This window comes from Electrona antarctica, assembly GCF_951216825.1.
Source record: "Electrona antarctica genome assembly, chromosome: 14".
Taxonomy (NCBI): Eukaryota; Metazoa; Chordata; class Actinopteri; order Myctophiformes; family Myctophidae; genus Electrona; species Electrona antarctica.
The window spans coordinates 98,486-114,656 of NC_136795.1; the positions used below are offsets into that span (position 1 = coordinate 98,486).

Here is a 16,171-nt window from a genome sequence, read left to right on the forward strand (position 1 = left end):
TTGTAACTAGTGGAAACCTAACTACAACGGTACGTTGTAACTAGTGGAAACCTAACTACAACGGTACGTTGTAACTAGTGGAAACCTAACTACTGTCTGTAACTAGTGGAAACCTAACTACTGTCTGTAACTAGTGGAAACCTAACTACTGTCTGTAACTAGTGGAAACCTAACTACTGTCTGTAACTAGTGGAAACCTAACTACAACGGTACGTTGTAACTAGTGGAAACCTAACTACTGTCTGTAACTAGTGGAAACCTAACTACAACGGTACGTTGTAACTAGTGGAAACATAACTACAACGGTACGTTGTAACTAGTGGAAACCTAACTACTGTCTGTAACTAGTGGAAACCTAACTACAACGGTACGTTGTAACTAGTGGAAACCTAACTACTGTCTGTAACTAGTGGAAACCTAACTACAACGGTACGTTGTAACTAGTGGAAACCTAACTACAACGGTACGTTGTAACTAGTGGAAACCTAACTACAACGGTACGTTGTAACTAGTGGAAACCTAACTACAACGGTACGTTGTAACTAGTGGAAACCTAACTACAACGGTACGTTGTAACTAGTGGAAACCTAACTACTGTCTGTAACTAGTGGAAACCTAACTACTGTCTGTAACTAGTGGAAACCTAACTACAACGGTACGTTGTAACTAGTGGAAACCTAACTACTGTCTGTAACTAGTGGAAACCTAACTACAACGGTACGTTGTAACTAGTGGAAACCTAACTACAACGGTACATTGTAACTAGTGGAAACCTAACTACTGTCTGTAACTAGTGGAAACCTAACTACAACGGTACGTTGTAACTAGTGGAAACCTAACTACAACGGTACGTTGTAACTAGTGGAAACCTAACTACTGTCTGTAACTAGTGGAAACCTAACTACTGTCTGTAACTAGTGGAAACCTAACTACTGTCTGTAACTAGTGGAAACCTAACTACAACGGTACGTTGTAACTAGTGGAAACCTAACTACTGTCTGTAACTAGTGGAAACCTAACTACAACGGTACGTTGTAACTAGTGGAAACCTAACTACAACGGTACGTTGTAACTAGTGGAAACCTAACTACAACGGTACGTTGTAACTAGTGGAAACCTAACTACAACGGTACGTTGTAACTAGTGGAAACCTAACTACAACGGTACGTTGTAACTAGTGGAAACCTAACTACAACGGTACGTTGTAACTAGTGGAAACCTAACTACTGTCTGTAACTAGTGGAAACCTAACTACTGTCTGTAACTAGTGGAAACCTAACTACTGTCTGTAACTAGTGGAAACCTAACTACTGTCTGTAACTAGTGGAAACCTAACTACAACGGTACGTTGTAACTAGTGGAAACCTAACTACTGTCTGTAACTAGTGGAAACCTAACTACAACGGTACGTTGTAACTAGTGGAAACCTAACTACAACGGTACGTTGTAACTAGTGGAAACCTAACTACAACGGTACGTTGTAACTAGTGGAAACCTAACTACTGTCTGTAACTAGTGGAAACCTAACTACAACGGTACGTTGTAACTAGTGGAAACCTAACTACAACGGTACGTTGTAACTAGTGGAAACCTAACTACAACGGTACGTTGTAACTAGTGGAAACCTAACTACAACGGTACGTTGTAACTAGTGGAAACCTAACTACAACGGTACGTTGTAACTAGTGGAAACCTAACTACTGTCTGTAACTAGTGGAAACCTAACTACTGTCTGTAACTAGTGGAAACCTAACTACTGTCTGTAACTAGTGGAAACCTAACTACAACGGTACGTTGTAACTAGTGGAAACCTAACTACAACGGTACGTTGTAACTAGTGGAAACCTAACTACTGTCTGTAACTAGTGGAAACCTAACTACAACGGTACGTTGTAACTAGTGGAAACCTAACTACAACGGTACGTTGTAACTAGTGGAAACCTAACTACTGTCTGTAACTAGTGGAAACCTAACTACAACGGTACGTTGTAACTAGTGGAAACCTAACTACAACGGTACGTTGTAACTAGTGGAAACCTAACTACAACGGTACGTTGTAACTAGTGGAAACCTAACTACTGTCTGTAACTAGTGGAAACCTAACTACAACGGTACGTTGTAACTAGTGGAAACCTAACTACTGTCTGTAACTAGTGGAAACCTAACTACAACGGTACGTTGTAACTAGTGGAAACCTAACTACTGTCTGTAACTAGTGGAAACCTAACTACAACGGTACGTTGTAACTAGTGGAAACCTAACTACAACGGTACGTTGTAACTAGTGGAAACCTAACTACAACGGTACGTTGTAACTAGTGGAAACCTAACTACAACGGTACGTTGTAACTAGTGGAAACCTAACTACAACGGTACGTTGTAACTAGTGGAAACCTAACTACTGTCTGTAACTAGTGGAAACCTAACTACAACGGTACGTGAGCCCAGGGTTTTTACCCCACTTTATGTCTATATGCACACAGAATAACTCCTACTTCCTTATGCCATCTGGTGGCCAATAAACCCAATACAAATCTCAGAATGTTTAAGCAGTTTTTAAGGACCCTTTTTAGGCCAGTGCACTAGAGCATGCTTTTGCCTTTTTTTAAACATCACCCATTTTTATCCAATACATACATACTAGGGGTGGGACGATATGGGTACCTCATGATACGATATATATTGCGATATTAGGCCCTCGATAACGATAATATCACGATATTCAATATATTGCGATATTTGCGATATATCGTATGAAATTTCATCAACGATATATCACGATATCTGCAACTACAAAATACTTGGAACTGAAAAAATGCTATTTTCGTGCTTGGACACAAGGAGGGACACACACATAGCTGTCTATAGTGGTTGCACCACTCAAACACTAAATTATTATTTTTTTTAATATCGATATTTGAATAATCAATATCGATTATTTATCGCGGGAGGACGTATCGATATATATCGCCATATCGATATTTCAGCACACCCCTAATACATACATACATACATACATACACATTAAGGCTCCGTTCCATTTAGTGCAGTGGTTCTCAAACTTTTTTAATTTCAAGGACCCCCATAACTACTGGGAGCTAGACTAGTGCACAGATGGAACCAAATGACCCCCTACGGGTCCATTTGGTTCTATCTGTACACTCTCCAGAGTTGCAGACCCGTACGGGGGCCATTTGGAACCCACAAAGACACTTTGAGACCCACTGGTGTAGCAGAGTGTCTCCAACGAGCCAAAAGATGATACTTGTGGTCATGTTGGGAATGCCCCTCCTGCCCCCTGGTGGACAAAGTGTGCACCATATCAAAAGGCATGTGTGAGTGAGTATCATCTTTTTGGAAGAAAAATTATTAAAAACGATACAAAAACTTCAAAAAAGTTCCAACCTGGAAATATTATTTTTTTATTAGGAAATAAGTCGCTACAAAGTTATTATTTTCCATACTGCACAATAAGTATCTTCTGAGGCACAAGGTGGGGTGGGGGATGTAGTGTTAGTGTTAAGGCCTGTATTCATACTCAGTTTTAGGTGTTAAGGTGGTCACCTTAACACCTGTAAGTGGAGTATGAACAGTCCTTTAGTAGCTCATGTGTACATGGTTTGTACACACAGCTGATTCAACAGCATCTGTAGTAACAAATACCAGCAGTGGACTGGTCGACTTCACCACCTTCAGCCTGTCTTCATATAATTGGTCCTCACTATTCTCACTGTTCACGATAAATGATAAAAATAGCACCATTTTCTTTCCTACTCGGTCTGTGTCTCGCCAGGAGGGCAGTTCAGAGACCCGTCTTCCAGTGACATCGTTGGCAGTTTTAGATTTTTATTATTATCACACGATGGCTTCCGTTGTAGAATTGTAACTTTTCAGGAATAGAAAAGCCTGCGGTTTCTTATTAGCTCGGATTCCCCATCAATGATGTCTCTGAAAGACACGTTTCTGAAACTGCCCACAGCCCTCCTGAGACACATACAGACAGAGTAGAATTATAATATTTTTGTTTTGTTTTTTGCTATATTATTATGAGCATTAGTGAGGACCAATTATATGAACATTGGTTGAAAAGTGGTGAAGTTGTACTCTAAGAAACAGAGTACACTAACTTGAGGCACGGGCTATTTTCACTGTTGAAAATTCACTATGAAAATGCTTGTACTTCTTTAGAATACTTTACATTTTACTTTGCCCGTATCGTGTCTCTGTTGCGGCCGGGGAAGACTCCATGTTTCTAATGTCAGTGGTTCTCAAACATTTTCATGTCAAGGACCCCCACAAATGATATGTAATTGGCCGCCGACCCCCATCTGAATATATGTTGTTCCAGGGACCTAATCCCAGAAGCAAAGATTTGAGTTAAAAACGTTCGCTCTGAAAGAATATATATTCAAAGATTTGCACCACAATTTCTCAAAAATAGCAGATCTACAAGCTCGTAGCGCAGCACTCAAGCTTGTAGATCTGCTATTTTTCAATAGCTAACGTACAACATAATGCTTAAAACACCAAAAGGGGTTCCCGACCAGAATGGGTTAATTTCCAAAAACAAAAATGAAAGAGGTTTTTGCCCGACAGCATGCCCGATGTGTAATTTCACCTCAAGTATAGTGGGGTTGGTTGAGTACACTGTCGTCCACCACTGACCCATCTACACCTAGCTCTGGTCCATAGCGTTACAAGGAGTTCTCCTTACCGCCATGGCTACTTTGGAGCCTCTGCGCGCACCTTGTAGATCTGCTATTTTTCAATAGCTAAGGTATAACAATGCGTTAATGGAGAACTCCTAACACTATGCGGACCAGAGCTAATCTACACCCTGCCATCCACACAACGGTTACCCAGGTTCCCTTTTCTTTAACAGGAGCAGCAGGGTGGCCACACACACACACACACACACACACCACCCCCCCCCCCCCCAACAACAACTAGGGCTGGGATCCTTCAGGATTTTATTTCACCATTCTGGTTCCTTGAGAGGGTTTCAAATGGACCCTTAACCCAGTTCCCGCCAGCATTAATTAATCCCTCGATAGCGTATTGCCAAGGTTTTATCGCGCGTAACACTTTACTTTGAAGAGCCAAATATCCTAACCGCATGTTACAATGACTAAAATGCTGTGTGTGGTGGTGTATAAACCCTGGGAAAAACGTAGGTTCCGGGTCTGGCAGGCTAGGGTACTAATTTAACCCTACGGTTTCGCCCGGGTTTGGCGGGCTCAGTGTGTAAAAAAAGGTCTATAAAAGGCCCCTTTTCCACCAGTGTTTCCACATTAAATGAAATGGTTCAGAACGTCAGAACCGTAAAAGTTGGTTCAGATCTGGAACCAAAAAAATAATGTCCACCGGTTTCCGTGAAAGCACCAAAGGTTCCAAAGAATCTATAACGGAACCAGTTCTAGAACCACAGTTATTTTGGTGGAAAAGGAACCAGTTCTAGAAGCAAAGTTATGTTGGTGGAAAAGGAACCAGTTCTAGAAGCAAAGTTATTTTGGTGGAAAAGGAACCAGTTCTAGAAGCAAAGTTATGTTGGTGGAAAAGGAACCAGTTCTAGAAGCAAAGTTATGTTGGTGGAAAAGGAACCAGTTCTAGAAGCAAAGTTATGTTGGTGGAAAAGGAACCAGTTCTAGAAGCAAAGTTATGTTGGTGGAAAAGGAACCAGTTCTAGAAACAAAGTTATGTTGGTGGAAAAGGAACCAGTTCTAGAAGCAAAGTTATTTTGGTGGAAAAGGAACCAGTTCTAGAAACAAAGTTATGTTGGTGGAAAAGGAACCAGTTCTAGAACCAAAGTTATGTTGGTGGAAAAGGAACCAGTTCTAGAACCAAAGTTATTTTGGTGGAAAAGGAACCAGTTCTAGAACCAAAGTTATGTTGGTGGAAAAGGAACCAGTTCTAGAAGCAAAGTTATTTTGGTGGAAAAGGGGCCCCGACCCGAGTGTATAAATGGAACCAAATGGACCCTCACAGGTTACTCTCAAGAGTCATGGCGGTCCTTGAAATTATAGCAGACGTGAAAGTTCACATACCAGCTCTGAGGGTGTGATAAAACCTGGTTCTGGAACCCGGTTCCTGAGTGTTGGATCCGGTTCTGGATCCCAGCCCTAATGACAACACACAGTATTCCAACCCTGCACTGTTAACAGTTACCTAACCCTGCACTGTTAACACAGTTAGGTCAAAGGTCAGGACAGGTCAAAGGTCACTGTTAACACAGTTGTCACCTGACGTTTTAAAATGTTAACACTTCCTTACCGTTACAGTATGAGTCGATCTACAAGTTCACAACGCGTTGTTGTGGGTCATGTTCGCAAGCTCGTAGATCGGCTATTTTGCACAATTCTTGAACATAATTAGAACTTTTTCACACATTTCTGACCTGAACCGATACGGGCTCTGTGCCTAACCGTAGTCCCGGGTTGTTGTCCTTTCTCCACAGAATGATGGCATGGTTTCCCAGAACATAAGAAGAAAACGCGACCCCATGCTTCGTCACTTCCGTCTGTCTCGTCTCGATGTCGCAAACATCCTACGATCACCGTTGCTAGATAGATCTCGCGAGAGTGCGTTGCTGGGACTAGAGAGAGGTGGGTCGATATAATAAAGTCGAAGTTTCTCCCGATTTGTCTCTCTGAAAAATAGCATTTTAGTGTCTGAATGTTCCGAAGATTAACCAGGGGGGGAAACCAAAAAACACCTGGAACTAACAGGTAAGCACAGAGCCTACATATACTCTGAACTCTAGAGGTACTATGTACATACGCCATCTTGGAAATGACTCTTTAACCCATTCTGACCTGAGATCAGATTCAAAAAATGTCTTCTACATCCTGACAGTTTTGTGAAAACGTCGTTCTTGTGTTTCTATGTCGTTCTTCGATTTTTCAAAAATAGCAGACCTACAAGCTCGTAGCGCGCCACTCGGTGGCGCGCTACGAGCTTGTAGATCTGCTATTTTTCAATAGCTAAAGCATAACATAATGCTGACACCAAAAGGGGTTCCCGCACAGAATGGGTCAATACTTCCGGGCCTCTTCCGACCGATGAGGCTCCGTTTCTTTTTTTTAATTACTTTTCATTGTATAGATATATTTCTCGAGTTCTCAAAAGTGCCCAAAGTTACAACATTTTCTTTTCAAACTGAACGAGAAAAATGAGGCTCCGTTTCATTCTGGCCAGACAGAGTACAGGATACTGCACTGGAAACACTGTACGAATGGAACCAAATGCACCCGTACGGGTGTGTGTAAATGGACCCAGAAGGGTCCATTTGGTTCCATTCGTACACTCTCAGAGTTATGGGGGTCCTTGAAATGAAAAAAAAGGTTTGAGAACCCACTGCACACTAAATGGAACAGAGCCTCAATTAGTCTCATCGGTAACAACCTGTGAAGGAAGTAGGAAGGTGGAGGCCTGGAAGTATAGGAAGAGTTACTTCCAAAATGGTATGCAGCCTATTGACTGAACTGTCAGTTATTATTGTCATTATTTAGTTATTCTAATGCCCTCTCTGACTCTGGACGGGGTGGTGGGTCAGCGCTGAAGAGGAGTCGTCGTCCGGTGGTCTCGGGGGGACGAGGGGGGTCCGGTGCGGTCACTGCAGCAGCAGCTTGATGCCGTCAAAGTGACCCAGGTTGTCGCAGGCCTTCAGCCACCCCTGGACGTTGGCGGGAGAGGCGGACATGTCCACTTTGCTCTGTCGGGCTGTGTGGACACAACGAAAAGATTAGTTGAAGATAAGTTAACATAACGAATAGAATAAATGACATTTCTGTCTGGCCTCTTGAGCAGACATTGCACTGGGGGAGATTATGGCAAAATAACTTACACGATACAAAGCCGAAATATAGAAAGAAATTACTTATTGTCTTCGTTTACAAGGGAGAAGAAAGACGGCCAGCCAAGCATGTTTGCTACTACTTGGCTTATTTCTAAGCTATAATGTTTTTAGATACATTAGCACACTCATTACGTTTAAATTACGAGTAATTCTGTCATCGAAATCAGCTGTGTGGGCGATGGGAATCAAGATACATTGATATGCATACCGCGGCTTTATGGACTTTTGATATAAAAATACACAAATTGAACTTTTCCCGTTGTTTTGGCATCTATAGAAGTGAGTTTAACACGGTTTAACGTAGTTTAATGCAATCAGACTTTTCTGTTTGGATGTATGGGCTGTCAATGACACAAAGTAGTTTTTTTCTCAGTAGGCATTCCTGCATAACTTAACATAAGGTAACACACATAACATAAGGTATGATGGGGCGGCAGAGTGAACGGATGGGAACCGCAAGGTTCCCAGTTCGAACCTGGGCTGCCCCCATTGCTCCCGATGTGCAGGTTGGTGCCTTCACCTTGCATGGTTTCCTCCGGCATCGGTGTGTGAATGTGTGTGTGTGAATGCACTGCACGCACTGCACAATCTATGTAAAGCGCCTTGGATAAAGGCGCTATATAAATGCACCATTTACGATGATGATGTCACACGCATACCCTCTATTGTTCGGTATGCCAATATTTTAAGGTAAGGTAAGTTTATTCAGTGTTTTTAAAAGAACAAAGGAAGCACATAATACATACATATGCATATACAAATATACATAAATCTACATACTGTACATGCGGTTGGATCCACTTATAAAAGTGGCACCGAAAAGGTGTAGGCTGAAGCCAAGGCTTATGCTGCCTACCCTTTGTGAACATGGCCTTATGCTGCCTACCCTTTGTGAACATGGCCTTATGCTGCCTACCCTTTGTGAACATGGCCTGGTTTTTATGATGACCACAGATACGCTTTTAAGTGTGAAAAACTTATTTTTAATTTCACTGCATCTTTAACGCGCGAGGTCCTTACCGCTTTGCATGGTGCAGCAGTAGCAGGCGATGTCGGCCAGCGTGGGCTCCGGGCCGCACAGCCAGGCGCCGTGGCTTCCCAGCGCCGCCGCCAGGGCATGGTGTTCCTTGGCCCCGCCCCCCTGCGCCAGCCGCCAGAAGGCCGTGTCCACCCAGCTGTCCACCAGCGTGGCGGTGCCCGCGTCCGACGGGTACGGCGCCAGCAGGCGGTACAGGAAGCGCGCCACGCTCGCCTCGCCCTCGATGGCACACATGTTCTGAACGCTGAACTTCATCTGGAGCTGGGGCACTGTGTGGGAGAGAACAGGGACACCAGCAGTTAGATCTGGAGCTGGGGCACTGTGTGGGAGAGAACAGGGACACCAGCAGTTAGATCTGGAGGTGGGGCACTGTGTGGGAGAGAACAGGGACACCAGCAGTTAGATCTGGAGCTGGGGCACTGTGTGGGAGAGAACAGGGACACCAACAGTTAGATCTGGAGCTGGGGCACTGTGTGGGAGAGAACAGGGACACCAGCAGTTAGATCTGGAGCTGGGGCACTGTGTGGGAGAGAACAGGGACACCAACAGTTAGATCTGGAGCTGGGGCACTGTGTGGGAGAGAACAGGGACACCAACAGTTAGATCTGGAGCTGGGGCACTGTGTGGGAGAGAACAGGGACACCAACAGTTAGATCTGGAGCTGGGGCACTGTGTGGGAGAGAACAGGGACACCAACAGTTAGATCTGGAGCTGGGGCACTGTGTGGGAGAGAACAGGGACACCAACAGTTAGATCTGGAGCTGGGGCACTGTGTGGGAGAGAACAGGGACACCAGCAGTTAGATCTGGAGCTGGGGCACTGTGTGGGAGAGAACAGGGACACCAACAGTTAGATCTGGAGCTGGGGCACTGTGTGAGAGAGAACAGGGACACCAGCAGTTAGATCTGGAGCTGGGGCACTGTGGGAGAGAACAGGGACACCAGAAGTTAGATCTGGAGCTGGGGCACTGTGGGAGAGAACAGGGACACCAACAGTTACATCCAGGTCATTGCTAGCCTGGGGTCCGACACCTATGCTTTCTATGGCATAGGCAGCTCCCGGGAGGATCCGCCGGGAGAATCTGGACGCAGCTGCGCGACATGAGACTAATTAATTAGAGCGACAGAGAGAGGAGTGTGTGTGTGCACGTGTGTGCGTCAATTTAACAAAGGTGCAGACAATCAGAAATCAGCAGAGAGTGATCGACGTTTGCGCTACTCTATGCCGAATTGAAGTGGACTCGGACCCAGACTTTTTTTGTTCTCCCTGATAATAAAAACGTCTGGGTTTCCGAGGCTAGGTCATTGCTAGCCCCTCCTATATCCAGCTTTTAGTATATGTTCACATTCACAAACTTTGTCCTACACAAATTAAATTCCCATTGACAATGAATGAGAATTTTGCGTCATAGTGTCTGAGCAAATAGGCATAGTGTCTATTTTACGTCATGATGATGTACGACGTTCTAGTGGCCCTCACTTCACACAGGTGTGATTTTTATGTTTTTAATCCCACGGTTTTCGTAACCCTTTTTTTTTCACCCAGTGTCAATTGTCTAATGTAATCCTGGGCCCTACACTCCCTCTACCAACCTGGGGAGAGCAACAGACTGACCTCATCATGCTTCCTTCTATGCATGAGGAGTCCAAGCTGCTTCTTATCACCTGACAGGGGGGGGGGGTTGGACGTAGCGTGTGGAAGGAACACGTTATTCCAACCAGTTCCTTTCCCCTCCATCAGGCGCCCCGGCTGGACAGTGGCAGGCAGTATAGAGACCAGGATTAGCTACCTACCTACACTAGGGGACACGGGGAGAACATGCAAAACTCACCGTCCTTCCATATGAGCGTGAATCCCAGCTGGAAGCGCTTGCGGTCGAAGCTGTCCCTGTGCGGCGGGCCCAGGCACGTCAGCAGCCGGGGGGGCACGACGGGCGTGCACGAGGAGTGCACGTGCACCGTGGACAGCATGCGGTAGCGCTGGCACAGCAGGGCGTGCAGCGCCAGCACCATGAGAGGGGGCTGCGTCGGGTTGGCGTTGATCACGATGTCGCGCAGCGCGCCCATGTCCTGTTGGCAAAGAAAAAAACACCACGTTATCTAGGGTGCCCATGTCCTGTTGGCGGGGTGCATACTTAGTTTAGACTAGTCATTGGTTAGACATGGGTTAGGTTTAGGTGTGCTGCCCCGTGGGAGGTTAGGTTTAGAGTGAGGGTTTGAGATAGGTTGTAGTTGTAGGACTAATGACTGGTCTAACCAATGACTAGTCTAAACCAAAAACTGTCTAAATTGGCACAGCAATAACATACGTTACACCGTGCGCCCATGTCATGTTGGCACAGCAATAACATACGTTACACCGCGCGCCCATGTCATGTTGGCACAGCAATAACATACGTTACACCGTGCGCCCATGTCATGTTGGCACAGCAATAACATACGTTACACCGCGCGCCCATGTCATGTTGGCACAGCAATAACATACGTTACACCGTGCGCCCATGTCCTGTTGGCACAGAAAATAAATACGGGTGTCTGTCTTAGCGAAGACTAGGACGAACCGTGTGAATCAATAAACCTGCATCGCGGTCGCTCATTTGCTGAGAATACAGAGAGAATGCCTGGGCTTTATGCTTTCGATGTATGCGTCTACCTTGCTTACTGGCGTCTGTTAAACGCTAGTCTCGCGTGGCCAGACTGTGACCAGACTCTCGCAATTTTCAAATGCTTCCATCATACAGTCTGGAGGAGGAGCAACGGAAGCTCTGATCATGAGCAAAGCGATGAAGCGGAAGTGAAGCCTCCTCCCCACTTCCGTTTCGTCTTTACAAGCATATAGAGCTAGCTGCTTAGAAGAAATGGAAATATATATAAAATATATTTATAAATATATTTTCGTGAACGGAAGTGGCAGCTTCCTTACTCGGATTTCCTTATTCCACAATCAAGAGACTGTGGAATAGTTGTCTGGCTATACACGAGACTAGTGGTTTGACATTGGGAACCAGTGGTTCCCAGGGGTCTTTGAGGGTGTTCCAGGGGGTCCCCAGCTAAATGATAGTTATGAACCAAATGGACCCTTATGGGTCTGTAACTCAGAGTTAAATTAACAATGATTTTACAATATCAATTGGGGTCTCAGAGATAGAAATTACATTAAAGATGGTTCCATAGACTAACTGAGGGTCCTTGAAATTAAACGGGTTGAGAATCACTGCTAGAGGGTAAAAAATATTCTCTTATGGGGGTCCCTGGCATATCTCTTTCAAATGGGGATCCGCGGACTAAGTGTTTTTGGCATCAAATTTCTATTTTAGTTTTAGTCATAGTCTCTTGAATAGTTTTCACTTAGTTTTAGTCACATTTTAGTCACCTGGAATGTGTTGGTGTTAGTTTAGTTTTAGTCGACTAAATGTCATGAGATTTTAGTCGACTAAATCTACAGTTGATTTAGTCGACTAAATGTGTTTTGGCAGTCCTTGATGCCGTCATAATGGCTGATTTTACATTTGCTGAAAATAGCCGATCTACAAGCTCACAACGCGTCGCGCTGCGACGCGTTGTGAGCTTGTAGATCGGCTATTTTCAGCATGCAACCAAGTGTAAAATGACTTATACTGGATCTCTCTGGTCCACTAGTCCCTTCCTAACATTTTAGTCTAGTTTTTATTTGTTGACTAAATTGTCAGTATATTTAGTCTTAGTTTTAGTCATCACAGCTTAGTTTTCATTTAGTTTCCATTTAGTTTTTGTCAGTGGAAAAAGGTAGTCGACGAATAATTTTCGTCTTAGTTTTAGTCGACGAAAACAACACTGCCGCGGACTAAGTGTCAATTTGGGGGTCCTTGACATGACAAAGTTTGGGAACCACTGCCTCTACATTGTCTCCCACCTTGCCCAGCAGCGCGTCGAGGTCCTCGGTGAATCTGAAGGGGGAGGAGCTAGAGGAGGAGGGGGCGTGGCTAGCGTGGGGGGCGAGGCTGCAGCTGTCCAGGTCTGCGTCGGGCGTGGCCACCGTCTTGGCCAGTCCCTCCACGGCCGCCTTCAGCTCGTACAGCTTCCTCATGATGTCATCCTGGCGCGTCTCCAGCGCCAAGATGGCCGGGTCCGCCTCTCCGTTCTGATTGGACCAGAGGAGAGGAGAGGAGGGGAGAGGAGGGGAAGGAGGCACAAGGTCATCACATCTGAAGACTGTACGACTGTTTTTTTCACCCATTTTCAACCTCATCTTTTTGTGTCAGGTGAAACCTGACATGCATCTACTCATGAAATGTAGACGACAGACGCCACGTAGTCGTGATTGGCTGCTTCTAGCCAATGGGACGGCAAAAGCGGCCTCTGGGTAATGGGAAGGGGGGGGAGAGGCTAATATCCCTGGCAGAGATACAGTCTTGACGCAGCCTGCAGAAGACTATCTCGGAAGACACGTGTCATGATCTTACTGTGAACTGTGTACTGCATACCCTTATTTTGTAGTGTTTCCTGTTTTGCCTAGTTGTTGCCTGTCTTGTCTCACCTCATCCCCTGTTACACACCTGTCTCCATTCTGTCATTAGCCTGATGACACTCACCTGTGTTTGCTTCACTATCAGCCTGTAGTCTATAAGTACTGGACTCATTCTGCCGGATCCCAGTTTGATGTTACTTTGTGTTCCTGCCTGTTTTGTCCTGCTGTTGCCTCGTCACCATGTAAGCTGTTAAGTGTTCTTTGTCTAATAAATACTGGACTTTACCTGCCTGCCTGCTTGTTCTGTTTCTGGGTCCTCAACCTGACACACACCGTGACAACACGTTTGCAATGTTCAAACGTCACTCGATATAACTTCAAACCAAACGCAGAACACAACAGAGACAGCGCTTCTTTCACCTGACAAATATTACTATGTGATAATTTCTTGTTTGTAAATGAATGCCTACACTTAGCTGGCACGATTACTAATGTACAATAAATTGTCACACAAATTGCCAAATAATAACGAATTAATGGTGTTGTTGGCGTTGCACATTTTGGAACGTTATGAATGAATACATGGATACATTTCTGTTGATAAATACCTGAAATATACAAAGACATTACTGACATTCATTATTTAAAAAAATACAGCCGAAATAAGACAAGTAAGCTTGTAGATCAATTATTTCTGCAAAAAAAAATGTATGTATGAAATGTTTCAACATGGAAATGACAAACTTGTGATTATTTCAAATAATTAGCGATTAGACGATAATGTAATATTTTTGACAACCATATCCACGACCCCAACCACTGGTATCTATATATATCTATATATATCTATATATCTATATATCTATCTATATGTATCTATATATATAGATACATAAATACCATCAGAGAGCTCTGGGAGCCCACACACCTACTAAACACACACACAGTGTGAGCATGTCAAACTCAAAGCGATGCATCATGCCAAGCACACAGCAGCACAACAAATGTATGATTGTGGCTATTAAATATGAAATGTCACTGTCAAATCAAACATAACTCGTCAGTCACACAAAATAATGCAGCTGCTAGACATGACATGAATGATGACGAGGATGATTGCATCATCCAGACAGACTATAGAACTCCATTTACACTCGCAGTGATTGTACGATGCTTATAATTGCTCCCCAAATAGAGCTGATCTACAAGCTCTCTTGTGGGGCAATAAGCGACAACCAGACAAGACAAGCAACACTTAAGATGCTCTAATGCTTGCGTCTGCATCTATAGCATTATACTGTAGCATGATCTGAGAAGAGTTACTTGGCTAAATTCCATAGCAAGGGAAAGTGAGCTAAACGTGGCTTAAACAAGAATAAAAAGAAGCTTGATCGCCTTTAAAAAAGGACATAATAAATGACATGATGACATTGAAACTGTGCCACCGGGTCTGTGGACGATCGATCGCCTATATAATGATGTGTTTATGAGTGATTAGTAGGTGTTTTATAGACAGTTTACCTGGCATGGCTGTGCTGTGGCAGCAGGCTGGTGTATGTTGGTCAGTTTGTACATGCAGGACGGCAGATCAGCCCTGATGCCTCCGCACACGGGCTTTACCTGGTACATGATGGCGGCTCACTGTCTGGGGGTCCGTCAGTTAACAATAAAAACTATATAATGTTAAAAACTAAAGTGTGCTAGGCTAATGTGGGCTGTCTTCTTCCTCTTGACAGACAGCAGCAGGCGTGCAGCACACAGAGGAGCCGGAACAGGAAAGGAAAGGGAGGCACTGTTTTTCTGGCAAATCTAAGCTAGCAAATATAAGACTTCCGGGGGACGATCTCTTCAAAATAAGAGTACCCTCTAGAGTATTGAAAAAAAGATTAATTTGCACATTAAAACTATAAATTAAGCATTTAAACGATGCTATAGGACACACATTATGTTTCTGTGTAAAAATAAGTAATAAGTAATGTTTCTGTGTAAAGATAAGTAATTAAAAAGTTATCTAAATGGATAAATGCTATTCACTGGAGTGCATGGACTTTATAAAGTGGACACTGGACAAAAATCCCTGCTATGTATCGACTAGTGTGACATACGCACATGTCCGGGGAGACCTCCTCTACAACACCACACTGTCCGCTAAGCAGCAGAGGTGTAAAAATGTAATTGGCACACCATACAGCGAGGTGAAAGGTCAAAAAATATCCCATTTCCAGACTAAAGTGGACACTGGACAAAAATCCCTGCTATGTATCGACTAGTGTGACATACGCACATGTCCGTGGAGACCTCCTCTACAACACCACACTGTCCGCTAAGCAGCAGACGTGTAAAACAAAAATTGGCACGCCATACAGCGAGGTGAAAGATAAAAAATATCCCATTTCCAGACTAAAGTGAACTAAAGTGGACACTGGACAAAAATCCCTGCTATGTATCGACTAGTGTGACATACGCACATGTCCGGGGAGACCTCCTCTACAACACCACACTGTGCGCTAAGCAGCAGAGGTGTAAAAATTTAATTGGCACACCATACAGCGAGGTGAAAGGTCAAAAAACATCCCATTTCCAGACTAAAGTGAACTAAAGTGGACACTGGACAAAAATCCCTGCTATGTATCGACTAGTGTGACATATGCACATGTCCGGGGAGACCTCCTCTACAACACCACACTGTCCGCTAAGCAGCAGAGGTGTAAAACAAAAATTGGCACGCCATACAGTGAGGTGAAAGGTCAAAAGAAATCCCATTTCCAGACTAAAGTCAACTAAAGTGGACACTGGACAAAAATCCCTGCTATGTATCGACTAGTGTGACAT

At 44.2% G+C, this 16,171-nt stretch overlaps 1 protein-coding gene across 4 annotated transcripts; it reads right to left on the reverse strand.

Annotated features, from left to right (window-relative positions):
* Positions 1-3,365: 3,365 nt before the first annotated feature.
* aimp2 (aminoacyl tRNA synthetase complex interacting multifunctional protein 2) lies at positions 3,366-15,118 on the reverse strand. Of its 4 annotated transcripts, none has more exons than XR_013791495.1 (6): positions 14,861-15,118; positions 12,773-13,012; positions 10,725-10,962; positions 8,875-9,162; positions 6,992-7,718; positions 3,366-6,920 (listed from the first exon to the last, which is right to left on the reverse strand). XR_013791495.1 is itself a non-coding variant. In XM_079519959.1 (5 exons), exons 1-5 carry the CDS (start codon positions 14,966-14,968, stop codon positions 7,609-7,611), a joined length of 972 nt encoding a protein of 323 aa, XP_079376085.1. In that variant the 5' UTR covers positions 14,969-15,118; the 3' UTR covers positions 3,366-7,608. The 4 variants fall into 4 exon arrangements, 2 of the variants coding, with proteins under 2 accessions (XP_079376085.1, XP_079376084.1); XR_013791496.1 differs by having other exon boundaries at positions 3,366-4,445; positions 4,504-7,718; XM_079519959.1 differs by having other exon boundaries at positions 3,366-7,718; positions 12,785-13,012.
* Between the last annotated feature and the right edge of the window lie 1,053 nt (positions 15,119-16,171).

What these genes read in the sequence shown, in the direction of transcription:
- aimp2 (XM_079519958.1), bottom strand. Translation starts at nt 14,968, where the DNA reads ATGTACCAGGTAAAGCCCGTGTGCGGAGGCATCAGGGCTGATCTGCCG. An exon ending in CCACAGCACAGCCATGCCAG is followed by an intron (nt 13,013 to 14,860) that starts GTAAACTGTCTA and finishes TGGTCCAATCAG; the next exon opens with AACGGAGAGGCGGACCCGGC. An exon ending in CTGCTGCACCATGCAAAGCG is followed by an intron (nt 7,719 to 8,874) that starts GTAAGGACCTCG and finishes GTGTCCACACAG; the next exon opens with CCCGACAGAGCAAAGTGGAC.